Genomic DNA, 19,889 nt, shown 5'->3' with positions numbered 1-19,889 from the left:
AAATAAAAACAAAAATAAACAAATGGGACCTAATGAAACTTAAAAGCTTTTGCACAGCAAAGGAAACCGTAAACAAGACAAAAAGACAACCCTCAGAATGGGAGAAAATATTTGCAAATGAAAGAACAAAGGATTAATCTCCAAAATATACAAACAGCTCATGGAGCTCAATATCAATAAAACAAACAATCCAGTTAAAAAACATGTGGAAGACCTAGGTAGACATTTCACCAAGGAGGACATATGGATGGCTGGGAGGCACATGAAAAGATGCTCAACATCACTAATTATTAGAGAAATGCATATCAAAACTACAATGAGGTATCACCTCAAACCGGTCAGAATGGCCATTATCAAAAAATCTAGAAACAATTTAATGCTGGAAAGGGTGTGGTAAAAAGGGAACCCTTCTGCACTGTTGGTGGGAATGTAAATTGATACAACCACTATGGAAAACAGTATGGAGGGTCCTTAAAAAACTAAAAATAGGACTTTCCTGGTGGCGCAGGGGTTAAGAATCCGCCTGCCAATGCAGGGGACATGGGTTCAAGCCCTGGTCCAGGAAGATCCAACATGCCATGGAGCAACTAAGCCTGTGCACCACAACTACTGAGCCTGCACTCTGGAGCCCATGAGCCAGAACGACTAAGCCTGTGTGCCACAACTACTGAAGCCTGCACGCCTACAGCCCATGCTCCGCAACAAGAGAAGCCACTGCAATGAGAAGCCCACACACCACAACAGAGCAGTCCCTGCTTGTCGCAACTAGAGAAAGCCCACATGCAGCAATGAAGCCCCAATGCAGCCATAAGTAAATAAATAAATTAATTAATTAAAAAAAAATAAACTAAAAATAGAACTACCATATGACCCAGCAATCCCACCACTGGGCACATGCCCTGAGAAAACCATAATTCAAAAAGAGACATGTACCAATGTTCACTGCAGCACTATTTACAATAGCCAGGACATGGAAACAACCTAAATGTCCAATGACAGATGAATGGATGAAGAAGATGTGGCACATATATACAATGGAATATTACTCAGCCATAAAAAGGAACAAAATTGGGTCATTTGTAGAGATGCGGATGGACCTAGAGTCTGTCATACAGAGTGAAGTAGGTCAGAAAGAGAAAAACAAATACCGTATGCTACCTCATATATATGGAATCTTAAAAAAAAAGGTACTGATGAACCTAGCTGCAGGGCAGGAATAAAGAGGTAGACATAGAGAATGGACTTGAGGGCATGGGGTGGGAGGGGGAAGCTGGGGCAAAGTGAGAGTGGCATCAACATATATACACTACCAAATGTAAAACCGCTGGCTGGTGGGAAGCAGCCACATAGCACAGGGAGATCAGCTCGGTGCTTTGTGATGACCTAGAGGGCTGGGATAGGGAGGATGGGAGGGAGGCTCAAGAGGGAGGGGATATTGGGACATGTGTATGCATAAGGCTGATTCGCTTTGTTGTGCAACAGAAACTAACATGGTATTGTGAAGCAATTATACTCCAATAAAGATCTATTAAAAAAAAAAGAAAAGAATCAATTTCAGTTATTTTCCAAACATGTATTCCTGAAAATAGACATGAACTCTGTGGTCAAATCAGAACATTAAAATGCTGTAGAATAATGGCAATTATCATGCACCACAGTGAAAAATAAAGGATAATAACATATTGAGAATAGACTAGAATCTAAGAGATTAAACAAAAATTAAAAATTATATTGCTGGTGTAAAGGATATCACTATTCTTGTCTCTGAGACTATAATGGGAGAGGATGTGCAATATGTAATACATGCACACTTGAACATACACTACAAAGCCCAGGTGAAAGGAGATTAGAAAGTTCGCTCTCATCAATTGTAATTAACTAAAGAATAATTCTATTATAATGTAAATTATCATCTCTCATGGTTATCATAGGTTCAAATTCAATTTTTAAAAACTTCAAATATTACAAAGAGAAAATACAAGTATTGAAGAGATTAGGGGACATGGTTTTCTGATACTACAAACGGAGAGATGGCATTTAGGAAAATATACACAGAGAACAATATGGATATCATTTCCTACTTTATCTAAACTATCTTACGGAAAATTACGGTTATCAATATAAGTGACTTAATTTTGAAACAGTTTCATTTTAATGAATTACAGTAGGAACGAAAAAGAAAATGCCATATGAGGTTTTACCGTAGTCTCTGGATATTGGAGGCAACGCCAGAGAGACGATATATTCCATCCACGATGCCATATCTCTCAATGAACGCTGTACAGCTTTGAAGAACCTGGGGCACTAGAGAGAATTTTTGAAGACATGGATTAACTTGGGAGTATTCAGTGGAAACAAAGTCACAAAAAATGAGAATGTCTTAGCAAAATGAAATTTGCAAATTAAAGTTTTAAGGGGTGGAGATTAATCTACTACAAAAACTGACAAGAGCATATTTACTTAATTTCACATCTACGCTAGGTAACTGGTTGCTAAATAATCAAGACTGGCTCTATCTTGTTACATTTAGGTAAGTGGAAGAGTTCATACATTATTAGGATACTTTCTCTAAGATCTTCTGCAACAGACTCATTTAGATCATGTTAAGTTAGGTGAACTGTTTAGTTCTAAAACCATTCTAGATTTTTTAAAAATACAGCTATTCAGCTGAACTTCATACACAGTAAATTAATATGCAAAGTTAAATGCTTATCCCAGCATGACAACTACCTATTCTAAGTCCTTCAGTTTTTCACTTTTAAAAGTTTCTTTTATCATTTTTATAGTTGATGCTAATTCCAATTATATCCAATAAACAAAACATCAACATAATGCAAAGGTCAAAGCAATTTCAAGTAAGTGGAATCTTTTAATTTCCTGCCTATCGTTGCATTAAAATTACTGACTTCTGACCGACAGTATCAGCTCGTCATAAACAACACTAACAAGAAGCAGGAAGAAAAGAAAGGCACTTTGGTCGCCTCTCTGAACAACGGTCTAGAACAGAACGTTTAAAGTCTATGATAAAACATTTTTCTAACCATTCAAAAATTTACAGTTACTGAAATCTGAACTTCATTTGTCTTGCAATGCAGACTGAGGAATTCACAGGCTTTAGTAGCTATGTTCATTTCATCATTTTGAGTTACAATCCATGAAAAGAATGGCTTGGAAGAACATTATTTGGTGTGCAAAAAACTATTAGGGATGAAACATGCAGAGTGGGGAATGAAACAATTAAGATATTTTAATAAGATAATTTTAGCTAATGTATTTCACTTATAGTATATTATCATTATTACTACAGAAGACTTTTCCTTGGTTTTCCTGCCTTTTGTTGTACTTCCTGCATCCTGTCTTTTAAATTCTATCAGATCCTTTAACTTACATTTAAAACTTAAGACTCCTTAGCTTTGAATAATTTTATTAAAAAGCAGGTATATTATTGAGCATGTATAAGGTGCCAGGCTAGTGCTTTACAATGGATACTCTCATTTCATTCTCACAGAAATCCTGTGGGAGAAGTTCTATCATTATCCCCAGTTTACAGAGAGGAAACTGAGTCTTAGAGAGGTGAAGACTTACCCACGGATAAGCAGTAAACAAATGGCAGAAATAAGGTGCTAACTCAAGCAGTCCAAGTACAGAGCCACATTTTAACTACGGAAATACACTGCCTGCATTTTAAGGTCCTTTGCCATTTGCACTTATTTTATTATTACCATATTTCACAACTCTAGGCCAAGTGAAGTTTCATCTTTTACCATACTAACCAGCCATTCTATAAGTCCATCAATTTCCAGGTGATGGAAAACCAATTTCCTCTGACCAATTTCCTCTGCCTGGATTCTTCCTCTACTACCATCTTCTTACAGAAAACTCTTGGCTGTTGTTCAAAACCCAACTGAACTATCATTCTTAAGCAAGCCTTCTTTGAATATCCTCCAAAGTCCCAAGTAGAGGTAGCTGCACTAGGTTCTAGGTGCCCACAGAACTATGCCATTTTTGAATTAATATTTATTTGTTTATACAGTTATTACTCCTTCTTAGTCAAACTCTTAAAAGGCAAAAAAACATGCTTTGTTCATCCTTGTGTACTCAAAATCCAGGAGTACTGTCTTGACACAATGTAGAAAATTAGCAAATGAATTAATTTACAGTACCCTGTGAGCCTGACAAAGTTATCTGACCAAGTCAGCAGAATAGGGATCTCGGTCTTCATGTAGAACTGTATTCATTTTCAGCTGTATGCTTTCTACTTCCAAAAGCATTCAAGAATTTTAGTAACAAGAAAGGAAATATGTATATGTGGAAGAGATAAAGGGCAGGCAGAATTGTTGGGTACTTTTTGTGGACTGACTTTGATAATATAAGCAATCTCTATGTCAAAATGATATGCAAAATGCAAAATATAAAGTATCTTTATGAGTTTGACTCCTATGTCTAAAATTGTTCCATCAATGATAACCTCAGTGCCTTAGGTTTCTACTCTGCAAACGAGAGGTAGAATAGTAAAATCTGGGGCTGGAAAATTTCTATCAGCTATTTCAAAGAAAATATATTTAGAGATTATTGGGGCAATTGACATAATTACTTAAACAGAGAAAGGAAAACAAAGCTGTATTTTTTTTTTAGAAGATGCTTCTCATAAAGCATGTTCCAAGTTAGCATGCTAACTTACCCAGGTACACATAAGGTTTGCCTTGGAAGAAAACTTCAGAGGACAGGGTTTTATTTCTGCATTATCAGGCTCTCCTAGCTTGTATTACAGAATTTTCATAAAAATTAGATGACATGATACTATACATAGAAAATCCTAAAGGTGCCACCAGAAAACTACTAGAACTAATCAATGAATTTGGTAAAGTAGCAGGATACAAAATTAATGCACAGAAATCTCTGGCATTCCTATACACTAACAATGGAAGATCAGAAAGAGATATTAAGGAAACAATCCCATTTACCATCACAACAAAAAGAATAAAATACCTAGGAATAAACCTACCTAAGGAGATAAAAAACTTGTACTAGGAAAACTATAAAACACTGATGAAAGAAATCAAAGATGACATAAACAGATGGAGAAATATACCATGTTCTTGAATTGGAAGAATCGATATTTGTGAAAATGACTATACTACCCAAAGCAATCTACAGATTCAATGCAATCCCTATCAAACTACCAATGGCATTCTTCACAGAATTAGAGAAAAAAATTTTACAGTTTGTATGGAAACACAAAAGACCCCGAATAGCCAAAGCAGCCCTGAGAAAGAAAAACGGAGTTGGAGGAATCAGGCTCCCCAACTTCAAACTATACTATAAAGCTACAGTAATCAAGACAGTATGGTACTGGCACAAAAACAGAAATACAGATCAATGGTACAGGATAGAAAGCCCAGGGATATACCCACACACATCACCTAATTTATGACAAAGGAGGCAAGAAAATACAATGGAGAAAAGACAGCCTCTTCAATATGTGGTGCCGGGAAAACTGGACAGCTACATGTAAAAGAATGAAATTAGAACACTACTTAACACCATACACAAAAATAAACTCAACATGGATTAAAGACCTTAATATAAGGCCAGACACTATCAAACTCTTAGAGGAAAACATAGGAAGAACACTCTATGACATAAATCACAAGATCTTTTTTGACCCACCTCCTAGAGTAATGAAAATAAAAACAAAAATAAATAAATGGGGTCCAACTAAACTTAAAAGTTTTTGCACAGCAAAGGAAACCATAAACAGGACAAAAAGACAACCCTCAGAATGGGAGAAAATATTTGCAAATCAAGCAATGGACGTTGGATTAATCTCCAAAATACACAAACAGCTCACGGAGATCAATACCAAAAAAACAAACAAACCAATTAAAAAATGGGCAGAAGACCTAAACAGACATTTCACCAAAGAAGACATACAGATGGTCAAGAGGCACATGAAAAGATGCTCAACATCACTAATTATTAGACAAATGCAAATCAAAACTACTATGAGGTATCACCTCACACCGGTCAGAATGGCCATCATCAAAATATCTACAAACAATAAATGCGGGAGAGGGTGTGGAGAAAAGGCAACCCTTTTGCACTGTTGGTGGGAATGTAAATTGATACAGCCACTAGGGAGAACAATATGGAGGTTCCTTAAAAAACTAAAAATAGAATTACCATACGACCCAGCAATCCCACTACTGGGCATATACCCTGAGAAAACCATAATTCAAAAGGACACATGTACCCCAATGTTCACTGCAGCACTATTTACAATAGCCAGGACATGGAAGCAACCTAGATGTCCAATGACAGATGAATGGATAAAGAAGATGTAGTACATGTATACAATGGAATATTACTCAGCCATAAAAAGGAACGAAATTGGGTCATTTTGTAGAGATGTCGATGGACCTAGAGTCTGTCATACAGAGTGAAGTAAGTCAGAAAGAGAAAAACAAATATCGCATATGAATGCATATATGTGGAATCTAGAAAAATGGTACAGATGAACCTATTTTCAGGGCAGGAATAGAGACGCAGATGTAGAGAATGGACATGTGGACACAGAGAGGGAAGGGGAGGGTGGGACAAATTGGGAGATTAGATTTGACATAAATACACTACTACCATGTGTAAAATAGATAGCTATTGGGAACCTGCTGTATAGCACAGGGAGCTCAGCTTGGTGCTCTGTCATGACCTAGATGGGTTGGATGGGGCGGGTGGGAAGGAGGTCCAAGAGGGAGGGGATATAGGTATACATATAGCTGATTCACTTCATTGTACAGCACAACACTGTAAAGCAATTATACTCCAAAAAAAAAAAAAAATAACGTACCATCTGTCAAAAAGTATAGATAACTTCCCTGGGATTCTTACAACCATGTGATATTATATTCATACTTGCTCATGTTCTCCCAAATAAGTAGGCAAACTTGAAAATATGGGTAATTAGAGGTCTTTCCCTGATTATACAGCTAAGCCTCTACAGACATCATACTTCATGGAAAACATCTGAACTGTTTCTTTACACTTTATGTTCCCTAAGTAAAAGGACTGAATGTCCAAAAAACAATCACATCATAGAGCTTCATAAATAAAACTATATAACTGAACATTGCTATTACTTAGGATTTTAAGAGAGACTAATGAGACATATAATTAAAATCAGTAGCAAAATGAAAGAGAAGAGCATAAACTTTCATTTTGAAAAACAGAGAGTAGAAACTGAAGAACAGTATAGGAAGATAAAAAGAGAAAAGATCTGAATTCTTTTTTTCACTAACATAAGAAAGTAATATGAGAACCCAATATATTATTAGAAGAAATCCTAGTACAAAAAGGCATTTTATTAACTACCTTTTCCCCTCAAACCATCTAACCAACCAGCCAAGTGCACATTAAATAATAACCCAGTCAAAACATAACATTAGAAACCTCCAAAATGGTTCTTCCAAAAGGTGATACAACTTTTTTTTTTTTTGCGGTACGCGGGCCTCTCACTGTTGTGGCCTCTCCCATTGCGGAGCACAGGCTCCGGACGCGCAGGCCCAGTGGCCATGGCTCACGAGCCTAGCCGCTCCGTGGCATGTGGGATCTTCCCGGACCAGGACACGAACCTGCATCCCCTGCATCGGCAGGCGGACTCTCAACCACTGCGCCACCAGGGAAGCCCAAAGGTGATATAACTTTAAGAATTATTCCCACACTCTCCAAATAATACACTTCTAAACCACTCATATAATATTTTTAGTACTTTTTTTATCATCAAATGACAATACAATAGGAAGTAAATGTTTAAATTAAACTGATGACCCTTAAGATTAGAATCATGGCTAAAAGAAGTATAAGTAAGTATGACAAAAATTGGTCCTTTATTTTTCTTGACAGTTTCAGTTTCATTTCTGTTCTTTTCTCTTCATTTATTCAGTCAGTCATTCCCTTTACACATTCAGCCATCATTCAAAGATCCCTTTTATATGCCAGGCATCATGCAAGCATTATGTAACACAGACAAAAAAGTCAAGTTCCATTCTCAAGGCAGTGGCTTCCAAGCCAGGAGTACACGGTACAGTGTTACACATTAGAATGTGCATCATGATTTTTGGTTAGAAAAATACGATTACCTAAAGGATTAATTTCAGGGGTTATTTGGGCCTTGCTTGTTTCTAGTGTGCTCTGATTATAAACTCCCCGTATATTTACAATAGTTTAAGAAAGCCTCTTGTTGAAAGGGCCAAATAACCTCAAACAGAAATACATTCGGGCAACAGAGTTTCCTCACCTTGAGTTTTAAAATATTTTTTACATTTTGTACCAAATGTAGTTTTACCTAGTTTTCCACAAAGTTCTCACTTTTTAAAAAAGCTATCTCATTTTAAGGATTTTTGGCTTCAAATATGTGCAGCAAATAAAACAAGTCCTATGAAAAAATCAATGACACCTACAAACCCTTTGTTCCATTAGAATAGATTTTATCAGTTAGGGAATATATAACCATTACAGTTATTAAACCTGTTATTTTTCATAAAGAAATTATATATTGGCATCTGTCCTCTCTACCATACTTACTAAGAATGGAAACACAACCAAAACTTCTAAGCACAACCAAAACTTGCTGAATTGATATTTGAAAGCTAATAACAAACTGGAAAACACTCTCTCATAATGATCACATCCATCCATTCATCCAAGCACTGAATTCTTGAATAAGAATTTAATTTACAGAAAAAGGAATTTAAATTTCTAGTTATAAAAGTTGGGAGGCTGGTCTTGGTAATATACAGTCTCAAAACTATGACTTTTTTTTCAAAAGAGACAAACATTTTAGAATAGACTGTGAGAAGGAAAACTGGCTGAGGAAGCTATCTGGACAGATATGAAAATAATGTAAACTAGCAGAGCTACTATACCCTGTGTGTGAATGTTTTCCTCTTCCTGAACAGATCACAAGCATCTCCGATGCCAAAGTGCATTCCTAGACCCCTCTTGATTCTCAGCTACCCCAGAACTCAGGTGAGTACCTGAGAACATTCAATACGTGCTGCTGAACTTACATGGAATAGGTACCGCTTGCCTAATCTACTTTAATTGATTACAGGTAATCAACAGGGAGAGGTCAGAAACTAAAATTATGTGTTTATAAATTTTATTTTTACCTTCAAAACCAGAATTCAGAAGGTGCTCCCCCAGGTCACAACCAAATACCCTTTCTTTCAAGATCCCACGCTGCTTCAACTTCTGTTTTGTTGGACGAGACTTCATGAATGTCCGTAAGAAAGTAATGAGCTTGCCGTGCTTTTTAGATACTAAAAAATATTAATAAAGAGAAAATACCTTAGTTGGGGTAAGAGGTCACATTTTTACTTAGTGTGAAAAGAAATACAGATCTCAACAGCTGACTACAAAATAATCTATTACAAGTATACTTTATATTCTGTAGGAAATTTTCAGCAAAAGTTGAAGAAACAGTTGCTTTATAAATAATATCAGGGTTTTGCATGTTCTTCTCACCAGCCTGTGATCTTATTTGATGGGATTGTGAGCAAACTGAAGTATTATAATTTGTGACTTTTTAAAATCAAGCGTGGTAAACCAGCCATCTTCCCAATGCTACCCAAGCGTGCTACAGGATAACTGGGACCTGAGTTTTATATTGCTTTGGAGATCTTCATGGTAAGTAAGACTTAAAATGGTGTAAATTTAGAAACTGCATTTCTAGTTAATTTCTAAAATATTTTATTTAGTGGTTAGAAATTTTCATGACATTTACAATCTGGAAAGTAAAACTGAAAAAATAAACAACCCCCCCCTTTCTCATTGCATTATGATATAGATCACACTTGTCAAACTAATGGCTATGTAAGTACAAGACACACACACACATAAAAAAGCATTAGATTTTCTATTAACATTCATCTGTAGTATACCAAATACGTCACCTTAAATCCTCTGTAGATCAAGGCAAGAGATAAGTAAATTACATATAGTAAGATATTTCCACTGACTTATATGTTAGAAAGATAACAGCGAAAGATCTGAAAGCAAACAAATCCTTAGAAAACTGACTTTTGCTGAGAAGTGCAGCCTGCAGGGAAAATTACTCTAGAAGTCAACATACAACAAATTACCATAAGATCAGAGATTAGCTTCAGGATAGAACACTAAGCCACATGGCCTCAATCCTCCTACTCGGTTTGTATATGATTATAGGAGTCTTACTGAACCCTGCTATAGTTTCTTGAGTGAACCCAAATCATAAATCCCTTGAACTGATGAATCCTCCTGTAGGAATTCTGTGTACTGAGATTAACTTGTGGCCTAAATGGACCACTAGATGGGTTACTCTGACCAGATTAAACACTCTCTTTACATTTTGGGGGAAACTCTATTTACAGACTTAAGCATCTTTTCTATGAACTGTACAAAGGTGATCAACTGTAACTGGCTGGCCCATAACTCAGAGGTTTCCTGGGACATGAGCCTTTCAGTGCTAAAACCAGGAAAGTCCTGAACAAACTGGGACAAGGTAGTCATCCTAGACTGTACACAGATTAAAGAGGAAATTTATTTTTTCTATACCAATTACTTAAAGTTTACTTAGAATCGTCAGTATAATTTTGATGCTATCTCTAACATGCTATGACACTCTGGGTAAATTACAACCTCGCTTGTATCCGAGATCCTTGCTACAAAGTTAAATGACATGGTCTCTTATCTGCTGAGACATTTATAGCACACTGGGGTAACTTCAGAAGTATGTCACACTTGTAATATTAGTATATTAAAATTTACTGAACTTGTATGAGTTTTATTCTCCCCTAGTTGCTAGCAGATTGTGTATTATGAATCTTTGTTGTTAAAGTGTGGCCATTTTTGTTCATTTTTGAACATTCTCTAACAAACTTTAAAATAATTTTGAGAAGATTAATGAATAAAAACAAATGAGTTTGCTTTATGGTAATTTAACATTATATTTGTATATTTGGAAGAATTTTAATTTCTATAATATTCAATATTTCTACCTGGAAACAGGGTGTGTCATCAGTTTTCTAAAGCTATTATATCTCGCAGTAAAGTTTTCTAATTTTCTTTATGAAAAGACACATTCCACATATTTCTTGCTAGGGATATTGCTAAGTATTTTACCTTTTTTTTTTTTTTGCTGCTTTTGTAGAATAATAGTTTTCTTCAATTACAGTCTTAACTGGTAGTTACTGGTATACTGGAAAATTATTTCTTTATGTATGGCTCAAATCTGATCATTTTCTAAACTCTCAACATTTTTAGGAGAATTTTAGTTGATCCTTTCGGATTTCATGGATATATAATTGTGTTAAAGCAAATATGGTTATTCCATCCTGTTTCTGATAAGACTAATTTCTGATTTCTCTTTCAGATTTTAATAATTGACCAGAACTTCCAAGACACATGTTAAAAAGTAGGCATTTGTACTTTGATGCTGAATTTGATGAAAATATCTGTTGGATTTGGCAACTGCATATGATGTACATGAGAAAGCATTCTTTTAGTCAGACTTCCAGGTATGTTTCAAAGGGATGGGAACTGAATTTTAACTACTATTCACTTAGCAACAAACATGTAAGTGCCTCCTGTACCTCAGGAACTGAGAGTACAGTGGGCAACAAGTGAGACAAGCTCTTGCTGTCAGAGCTTACTGAGGAGAGAAGGACAATGAACAAATAATAATACCCATATAGCCGGCATTTATTTTATGCTTAGTTACGTGCCAACACTGCATAAGTGTTTATATTTATTAACCATTCATTTCTCATAGGATCCTATAAGGAAAATACTATTATTACCCCCTTTTTAGAGGAAGAAACTCAGGCACAGAGTGCTAAGTAACACATCTAAGGTCATGGAACCAGGATTAAAAGTCAGGTGGTCTAGCTCAAAACCCAAGTTCTTAGCCACTGTATGATACAGCCTAAATTAAGACAGCAAGGTAATTTCAGATTGCTTTTAACTGCTAGTAGGAAATAAACAGAGTGCAGTAATAGTGATGAGAAAAAGAAACTATTGGGTGGGCCAAAAAGTTCCTTTGGTTTTTAAGTAAAAATAAAAGACACATTTTTCACTTTCACCAAGAACTTTGTTGAAAAACGTATTCACCGTTTTGTTCCACTACCTTCTGCCATTTTTCAGGCAACTACATAATTCCATCTTCCAAAAATCTTTTATCTTTTTGAGCAAAGAACTGTTCCAGGTAACTTGTATAGCCTTCCAGGGAATTGAAATTTTTCCCATTAAGAGAATTTTGTAAAGACCGAAATAAATGGAAATCCAAAGGAGCAATGTCTAGTGAATAGAGCAGATGAATCAGAACTTCCCAGACAAGCTGTAACAGTTTTTGCATGGTCATCAAAGAGACATGCGGTCTTGCATTACCCTGATGGAAGATTGTGCATTTTCTGTTGACTAATTCCGGACGCTCTTTGTCGAGTGCTACTTTCAGTTGGTCTAATCGGGAGCAGTACCAATTAGACCTGTTGGAATGAATAGTTTCGTTTTCTGGGAGGAGCTCATAATAGAGGACTCCCTTCCAATCTCACCATATACATAACATCACCTTCTTTGGATGAAGACTGGCCTTTGGTGTGGTTGGTGGTGGTTCATTTCACTTGCCCCACGATCTCTTCCGTTCCACATTATTGTACAGTATCCACTTTTCATGGCCCGTCACAATTTGTTTTAAAAATGGAACATTTTCATTATGTTTAAGTAGAGAATCGCATGCAGAAATACAGTCAAGGCCAGATGGCTTCACAGGCAAATTCTATCAAGCATTTAGAGAAGAGCTAACACCTATCCTTCTCAAACTCTTCCAAAATATAGCAGAGGGAGGAACACTCCCAAACTCATTCTACGAGGCCACCATCACCTTGATACCAAAACCAGACAAGGATGTCACAAAGAAAGAAAACTACAGGCCAATATCACTGATGAACATAGACACAAAAATCCTCAACAAAATACTAGCAAACAGAATCCAACAGCACATTAAAAGGATCATACACCATGATCAAGTGGGGTTTATTCCAGGAATGCAAGGATTCTTCAATATACGCAAATCAATCAACGTGATACACCATATTAACAAATTGAAGGAGAAAAACCATATGATCATCTCAATAGATGCAGAGAAAGCTTTCGACAAAATTCAACACCCATTTATGATAAAAACCCTGCAGAAAGTAGGCATAGAGGGAACTTTCCTCAACATAATAAAGGCCATATATGACAAACCCACAGCCAGCATCGTCCTCAATGGTGAAAAACTGAAACCATTTCCACTAAGATCAGGAACAAGACAAGGTTGCCCACTCTCACCACTCTTATTCAACATAGTTTTGGAAGTTTTAGCCACAGCAATCAGAGAAGAAAAGGAAATAAAAGGAATCCAAATCGGAAAAGAAGAAGTAAAGCTGTCACTGTTTGCCGATGACATGATACTATACATAGAGAATCCTAAAGATGCTACCAGAAAACTACTAGAGCTAATCAATGAATTTGGTAAAGTTGCAGGATACAAAACTAATGCACAGAAATCTCTGGCATTCCTATATACTAATGATGAAAAATCTGAAAGTGAAATCAAGGAAACACTCCCATTTACCATTGCAACAAAAAGAATAAAATATCTAGGAATAAACCTACCTAAGGAGACAAAAGACCTGTATGCAGAAAATTATAAGACACTGATGAAAGAAATTAAAGATGATACAAATAGATGGAGAGATGTACCATGTTCTTGGATTGGAAGAATCAACATTGTGAAAATGACTCTACTACCCAAAGCAATCTACAGATTCAATGCAATCCCTATCAAACTACCACTGGCATTTTTCACAGAACTAGAACAAAAAATTTCACAATTTGTATGGAAACACAAAAGACCCCGAATAGCCAAAGCAATCTTGAGAACGAAAAATGGAGCTGGAGGAATCAGGCTCCCTGACTTCAGACTATACTACAAAGCTACAGTAATCAAGACAGTATGGTACTAGCACAAAAACAGAAAGATAGATCAATGGAACAGGATAGAAAGCCCAGAGATAAACCCATGGACATATGGTCACCTTATCTTTGATAAAGGAGGCAGGAATGTACAGTGGAGAAAGGACAGCCTCTTCAATAAGTGGTGCTGGGAAAACTGGATAGGGACATGTAAAAGTATGAGATTAGATCACTCCCTAACACCATACACAAAAATAAGCTCAAAATGGATTAAAGACCTAAATGTAAGGCCGGACACTATCAAACTCTTAGAGGAAAACATAGGCAGAACACTCTATGACATGAATCACAGCAAGATCCTTTTGGACCCACCTCCTAGAGAAATGGAAATAAAGACAAAAATTAAACACATGGGACCTAATGAAACTTAAAAGCTTTTGCACAGCAAAGGAAACCATAAACAAGACCAAAAGACAACCCTCAGAATGGGAGAAAACATTTGCAAATGAAGCAACTGACAAAGGATTAATCTCCAAAATTTATAAGCAGCTCATGCAGCTCAATAACAAAAAAACAAACAACCCAATCCAAAAATGGGCAGAAGACCTAAATAGACATTTCTCCACAGAAGATATACAGACTGCCAACAAACACATGAAAGGATGCTCAACAGCTTTACTCATTAGAGAAATGCAAATCAAAACTACAATGAGATATCATCTCACACCAGTCAGAATGGCCATCATCAAAAAATCTAGAAACAATAAATGCTGGAGAGGGTGTGGAAAAAAGGGAACACTCTTGCACTGCTGGTGGGAATGTGAATTGGTACAGCCACTATGGAGAACGGTATGGAGGTTCCTTAAAAAACTACAAATAGAACTACCATATGACCCAGCAATCCCACTACTGGGCATATACCCTGAGAAAACCATAATTCAAAAAGAGACATGTACCAAAATGTTCATAGCAGCCCTATTTACAATAGCCCAGAGATGGAAACAACCTAAGTGTCCATCATCAGATGAATGGGTAAAGAAGATATGGCACATATATACAATGGAATATTACTCAGCCTTAAAAAGAAATGAAATTGAGCTATTTGTAATGAGGTGGATGGACCTAGAGTCTGTCATACAGAGTGAAGTAAGTCAGAAAGAGAAAGACAAATACTGTATGCTGACACATATATATGGAATTTAAGGGAAAAAAAAATGTCATGAAGAACATAGGGGTAAGACAGGAATAAAGACACAGACCTACTAGAAAAAAAACAAAAACAAAAACAGAATTGAAAGCCCAAGGCAAAGCAGGGATTCTAATATTTGTATAGTTAATTTGATCCACATAATCAGCCAAATTGTATTTACTTTTCTAAAAATAAAGGCAACAAATGCTGTATCCTTAAAAGAAAAAAAAAAGAAATATGGTCAAGGTTTTATTCGCTTAACTTATGTGGAACCCAAACATGAAAGCGATTAACATAACAAAGCTAATACAAATGATTTTCAGCACTTGATTTGAATATTTTGAGTATGTCAGCTACTTCCCGAGTGGTATAACATGGATTGTTCTCAATTAATGTCTCGATTTGATTTAATGTCTCGATTTGATCGATATCAACTTCAACTGGTCTACCCGACTGTGGAGCATTGTCCAAAGAGAAATCTCCAGCACAAAACTTCGCAAACCACTTTTGACACGTTTGATCAGTCACAGCACCTTCTCCATACACTGCACAAATCTTGTTTTGCTTTCAGTTGCATTTTTACCTTTCTTGAAATAATAAAGCATAATATGCCAAAAATGTCGCTTTTTTTCTTCCATCTTCAATATTAAAAGTGGCTACACAAAAATTCACCAATTTTGATAAGTTTTTTTAAAATGCACGCTGATATGACAGCTGCCACAATACAATCTAACAAAACTGTTTCGAATGAAGTTAAAGACAACTAAGCGCTACTAAAGCCATCTTATGGAAAAAACCGAACAAACCTTTTGGCCAACCCAATACCTTGATAAGGTGGTCAGGGAAGGTCTGAGGAAGTCATATATGAACTGGAAGATGCGAGTGTAGTGAACAAGGAAGACTGTATGAAATGAGGCTGAAGAGGTAGGTAAAGGCCAGCACTAGAGGCCATAATACAGAGTCTGGATTTTATGCAATGAAAACACGCTGAAGAGTTTAAACACTTTAGAAAGGTTACTTTAAAAATAACCCAGTAAGTGTATTAGAAACCTAAATGTGCATTAACAGGAAACTGACTGAATATTAATGGATACATCTGCACAGAGGACTGTTGTTTGGCTTTTTTTTTTTTTTTAAAGAGGATCTCTACCTATTGATATGAAGCAATCCCCAGAATATATTAAGTCAAAAAGGAAGGTAGAGAACAGTATATTCAGCATAAGAAAGGATATGGAATAAATACATCACACACACATAAATTCATAATACATAATAAACACATGTATGTGTGTACATAAGAGTTTATTTTTGCAAAGAGAAACACTGGAAGGATAAACCAGAAATTAATAATAATGGGTAAAAAAAATGGGTGGGGAAAGGGTAGGGATAAAAAATGAGACTGTTCTGAATATACCTTTTTATGTAGTTTGACTTCTGAATTATGTTAATGTTCTTTCTACACGTTCAAATATAAATTTAGAATGTTAAAAAAGCAAATCCTAAGATTGGAAATAACCTAAGAAATGTATCTAATAATATATCAAATTGGTAACACTGTCAACAGAGAGAAAATATCTTAAATGCCTTGTAAACAATAAACTAACTGCACATGATTACCGGGATATATTCTAGGGACAAAACAACTACAAAGTAATATTTAATTTCTTTCAACTGTGTGAGAGAAAGGAGGTACAATAATAAAATAAAGGAATTTAAGAAAAAATAACCCTAATGTTAGCTATGAGTTGGAAATGTGAACATGAACTCAAAATTAAAATACACACACATTTTCCCTAAGCTCTAGCTACTGAAAAGGCTTAGAAACAATGACATTCCAGTTGCATGAACGCCTTTGGTCTCAGATCTGGATTTCTAAATATCATTCCCTAACAAAATAAACCAGGACTCCTTGGAGAAATGCCTGTTTGCAAGTTGATAGCAAGCAAGCACAAGGTGAGACTGGGATATTTTTTTGAGACAGAAAGCAGGGGAAGCACCCACACCCATCAGGAGCCATGTCAAAAGAACTGAGTTGAATGGACTCCCACTGGCCAGCTTTGGGACGTCATAAAGATCTGAATATCATGAAGAACGACTATGACTTCTTAAAATACTCCCCAGAAGAAAGGAAGGAAGGGAGTGACGATTTTCAGCATAAATGGAGCTAGAGCATTAAAAAAAACTGCCATGATAGTTTGCCACATTGAACTGGGCTCCCTGCAAGTAGAGAGCAATAGGTTTATTTCTTTCACAACAGTTGGCAGTATCGTATCTCGAATTACTGATTGAAATTAATTATATATTAACCAGGAAATACGTTCACAATTCAGCGATACCTGTAAGGAAACAGATTTGTATTCATGTTCCTCCGACCAAACTCTCATACACAATAAAATTACATTAGTCAGAGGGCAACCTGGGTAGAACTGGACTTTCCAGGACATCTGGTAGCTTTGACTGTCTTTGGTGTCCTAAGTTTGGCTCAAGAAGAAGGAAAGTTGGCTATCTTTTCCTGTAGGGTAAAGACCATTCATATTTATTTTTCCTAAATAATGACATAAGACTCAAGTAGGAGCTTACAGTATGACACAAAATTAAGACCAGTGGAGAGTGTCATTAGCAACTCTGTGCCCCCATCTGGCGCTTGTGGGTTCTGGGAAATTGTGCTGATATGCGCGTAACCTGGCTTCTACTTGGCGTGGCCACGCTGCTTCTGTCACCTTTCCAAAAACACTACTAAATATATTGGGAACTTTAAACCTAAACTTGTAATGGGAATGAGGGGTGGGTGTGGTCTCTTCCTGCCAACCTATATCCCAATGTGAGATACCAAAATAACGAATATTCATAATGGTGACTAGACATACAATCTTAAATAATTTCTAAGTCTTCAAAGAAAGACTGAACTATGTTCTACACAGTTTTAGTGTTGCTGTTATTGTTATTACAATTGGCATTCCAATTTAGAGATAGTTACGTGAAAAACTCTGGCATCCATAATTAAATAATCAATTACCTATCAAGATAGACAAATTTCATTGCACTGGAAATTTAAACTAATAAAAATACTCAATTTAGTTACAAATTTGAAGATCTAACAACACTTCCAAATATAAATGTCTCTTCATATTAATTTTTTCTTCAATTTATATTTTCTTCCCATTTCTTAGACAATAAAATGGCTAAAAGAAGTTTCTTTTGGATACTACACTGCCCCCACCCATTTTCTTATAACAAACTAGTAAACTTCTTAGTAAAACTACCTTTCGAGGAACAGAGTACGGAATACTGTCAATGAAATCAGGAGACTTCTCCTGAGGAAGGGAGAGTGGGGGACTAGCTTTAGACAGGTAAGTGCCTATAAACCCACTTCAGCAAAGGAACCTTGGAATACAGTGGGAAGTGTGTTAGGGTTAAGGTCCACCAAATATGGTGGATCAGAGAAATGAAAATGATAACAGACATTTCCACAGATAAAAAATAAAACACAAAACAGTACTTAGACAAAAGCAAATCATACCACTGTCTATTCAAATTCCCTACTCTAGGGTTAAAATGCAACATCTGCCACAAGGCTACTTTCTTCCATATCACTTAGACAAGATTTCATGCTTGCAATCTTGTTTCTAACTTGACACAAACCCAACCAGACCAGTTCTTCTAGTAGTTAAAAGCTTTAGCAGTATGACACACAACTTAGTATCTCCAAGGTAAATCTTTATGATACCAACAGCCAGTTTATAGGGGCACAGTGAACTTTGACATGGAGAGGCAGGGCACCAGGAGTTTCTAACTACACAAGTATAGTACTTCTCCAGCAAATCCTAAGAATTCTCCTTTTCTCATAATACTTCACTTAAATCAGAGTTCTCTAAATTGGGTCTTAGAAATCTTCTAGACTGATGTGAGAGAAGTCTGGGCTTGGAGTAATTTCTCAGTAAATTAAATTAAAGGAAGATGATTTGTGTCAGATAAGGGCCTTGGCATTAGGTTTATTTGATTATATGCATCAAGTTCTAAGATCTGTAATGAATTCATATGGCCAAGCAGACAAAGTGAGAGGGTAGAGGTGGGATGCATAATACCTGAGGAGATTATCTTGGTTAACCTAAGGTATAATAAAGTATGAGTGTAAGGTTTACATGTCCAATGGATTTTCACAATTGTACACAATGTCCTGCCTTTTGCTCAAATTTTTACAAACATAGATTAGATGACCATTTGATGGAAATTTAAGAGACTGGAATAGAAATACAGGCAACTGGACTCTGGGATATTTAAGGGTCTTTATAACCTCTCAAATTCTGTCTCTGAAATATTTTATGTTAAATAAATATGAAAAGATTCAAATTTTAATACAAAATTCCATAAACTTGCTTTCATTTAACGCACAACATATATATTCATTCATACCAATAGATATGGAGAAAGGACTTTTCTCTAAGCAATGTCAAATTGATTTTTCCCTTACTTTGTTATTATATCCACAGACTAGTTTTCTAAAAAAACATTCTGCTCTTCAAGATCAGCCAAGATGGTGTAGAAAGACTCTGAGCTCGCCTCCTCTCACGGGCTCCCCAGAATTACAAATATTTGCAGAACGATCATCGATGAAAAAGACCAGAACCTACCATAAAAGATTTTCTACAACTAAAGATATAAAAAAAAGAACCACAACGAGACAGGTAGGAGGGGTGGAGTTGCAATACAG

General features: G+C 36.1%; 1 protein-coding gene across 2 annotated transcripts in view; it reads right to left on the bottom strand.

Annotated features, from left to right (window-relative positions):
• The window catches only part of ARHGAP32 (Rho GTPase activating protein 32), a 168,359-nt gene that overhangs the window by 26,010 nt on the left and 122,460 nt on the right, over nt 1-19,889 (bottom strand). For both annotated transcript variants that reach the window (XM_079707984.1, XM_079707985.1), the window contains 2 exons: nt 9,168-9,317; nt 2,202-2,304 (listed from right to left, as the gene is read on the bottom strand). In XM_079707984.1, coding sequence (XP_079564110.1) covers nt 2,202-2,304; nt 9,168-9,317 — 253 coding nt within the window. The remainder of the gene's footprint in view (nt 1-2,201; nt 2,305-9,167; nt 9,318-19,889) is intronic.

This window comes from Hyperoodon ampullatus (assembly GCF_949752795.1).
Source record: "Hyperoodon ampullatus genome assembly, chromosome: 7".
NCBI classification, from domain to species: domain Eukaryota; kingdom Metazoa; phylum Chordata; class Mammalia; order Artiodactyla; family Ziphiidae; genus Hyperoodon; species Hyperoodon ampullatus.
The sequence above is the reverse complement of the archived record's forward strand: the minus strand, read 5'-3'. Positions and strand labels throughout refer to the sequence as shown.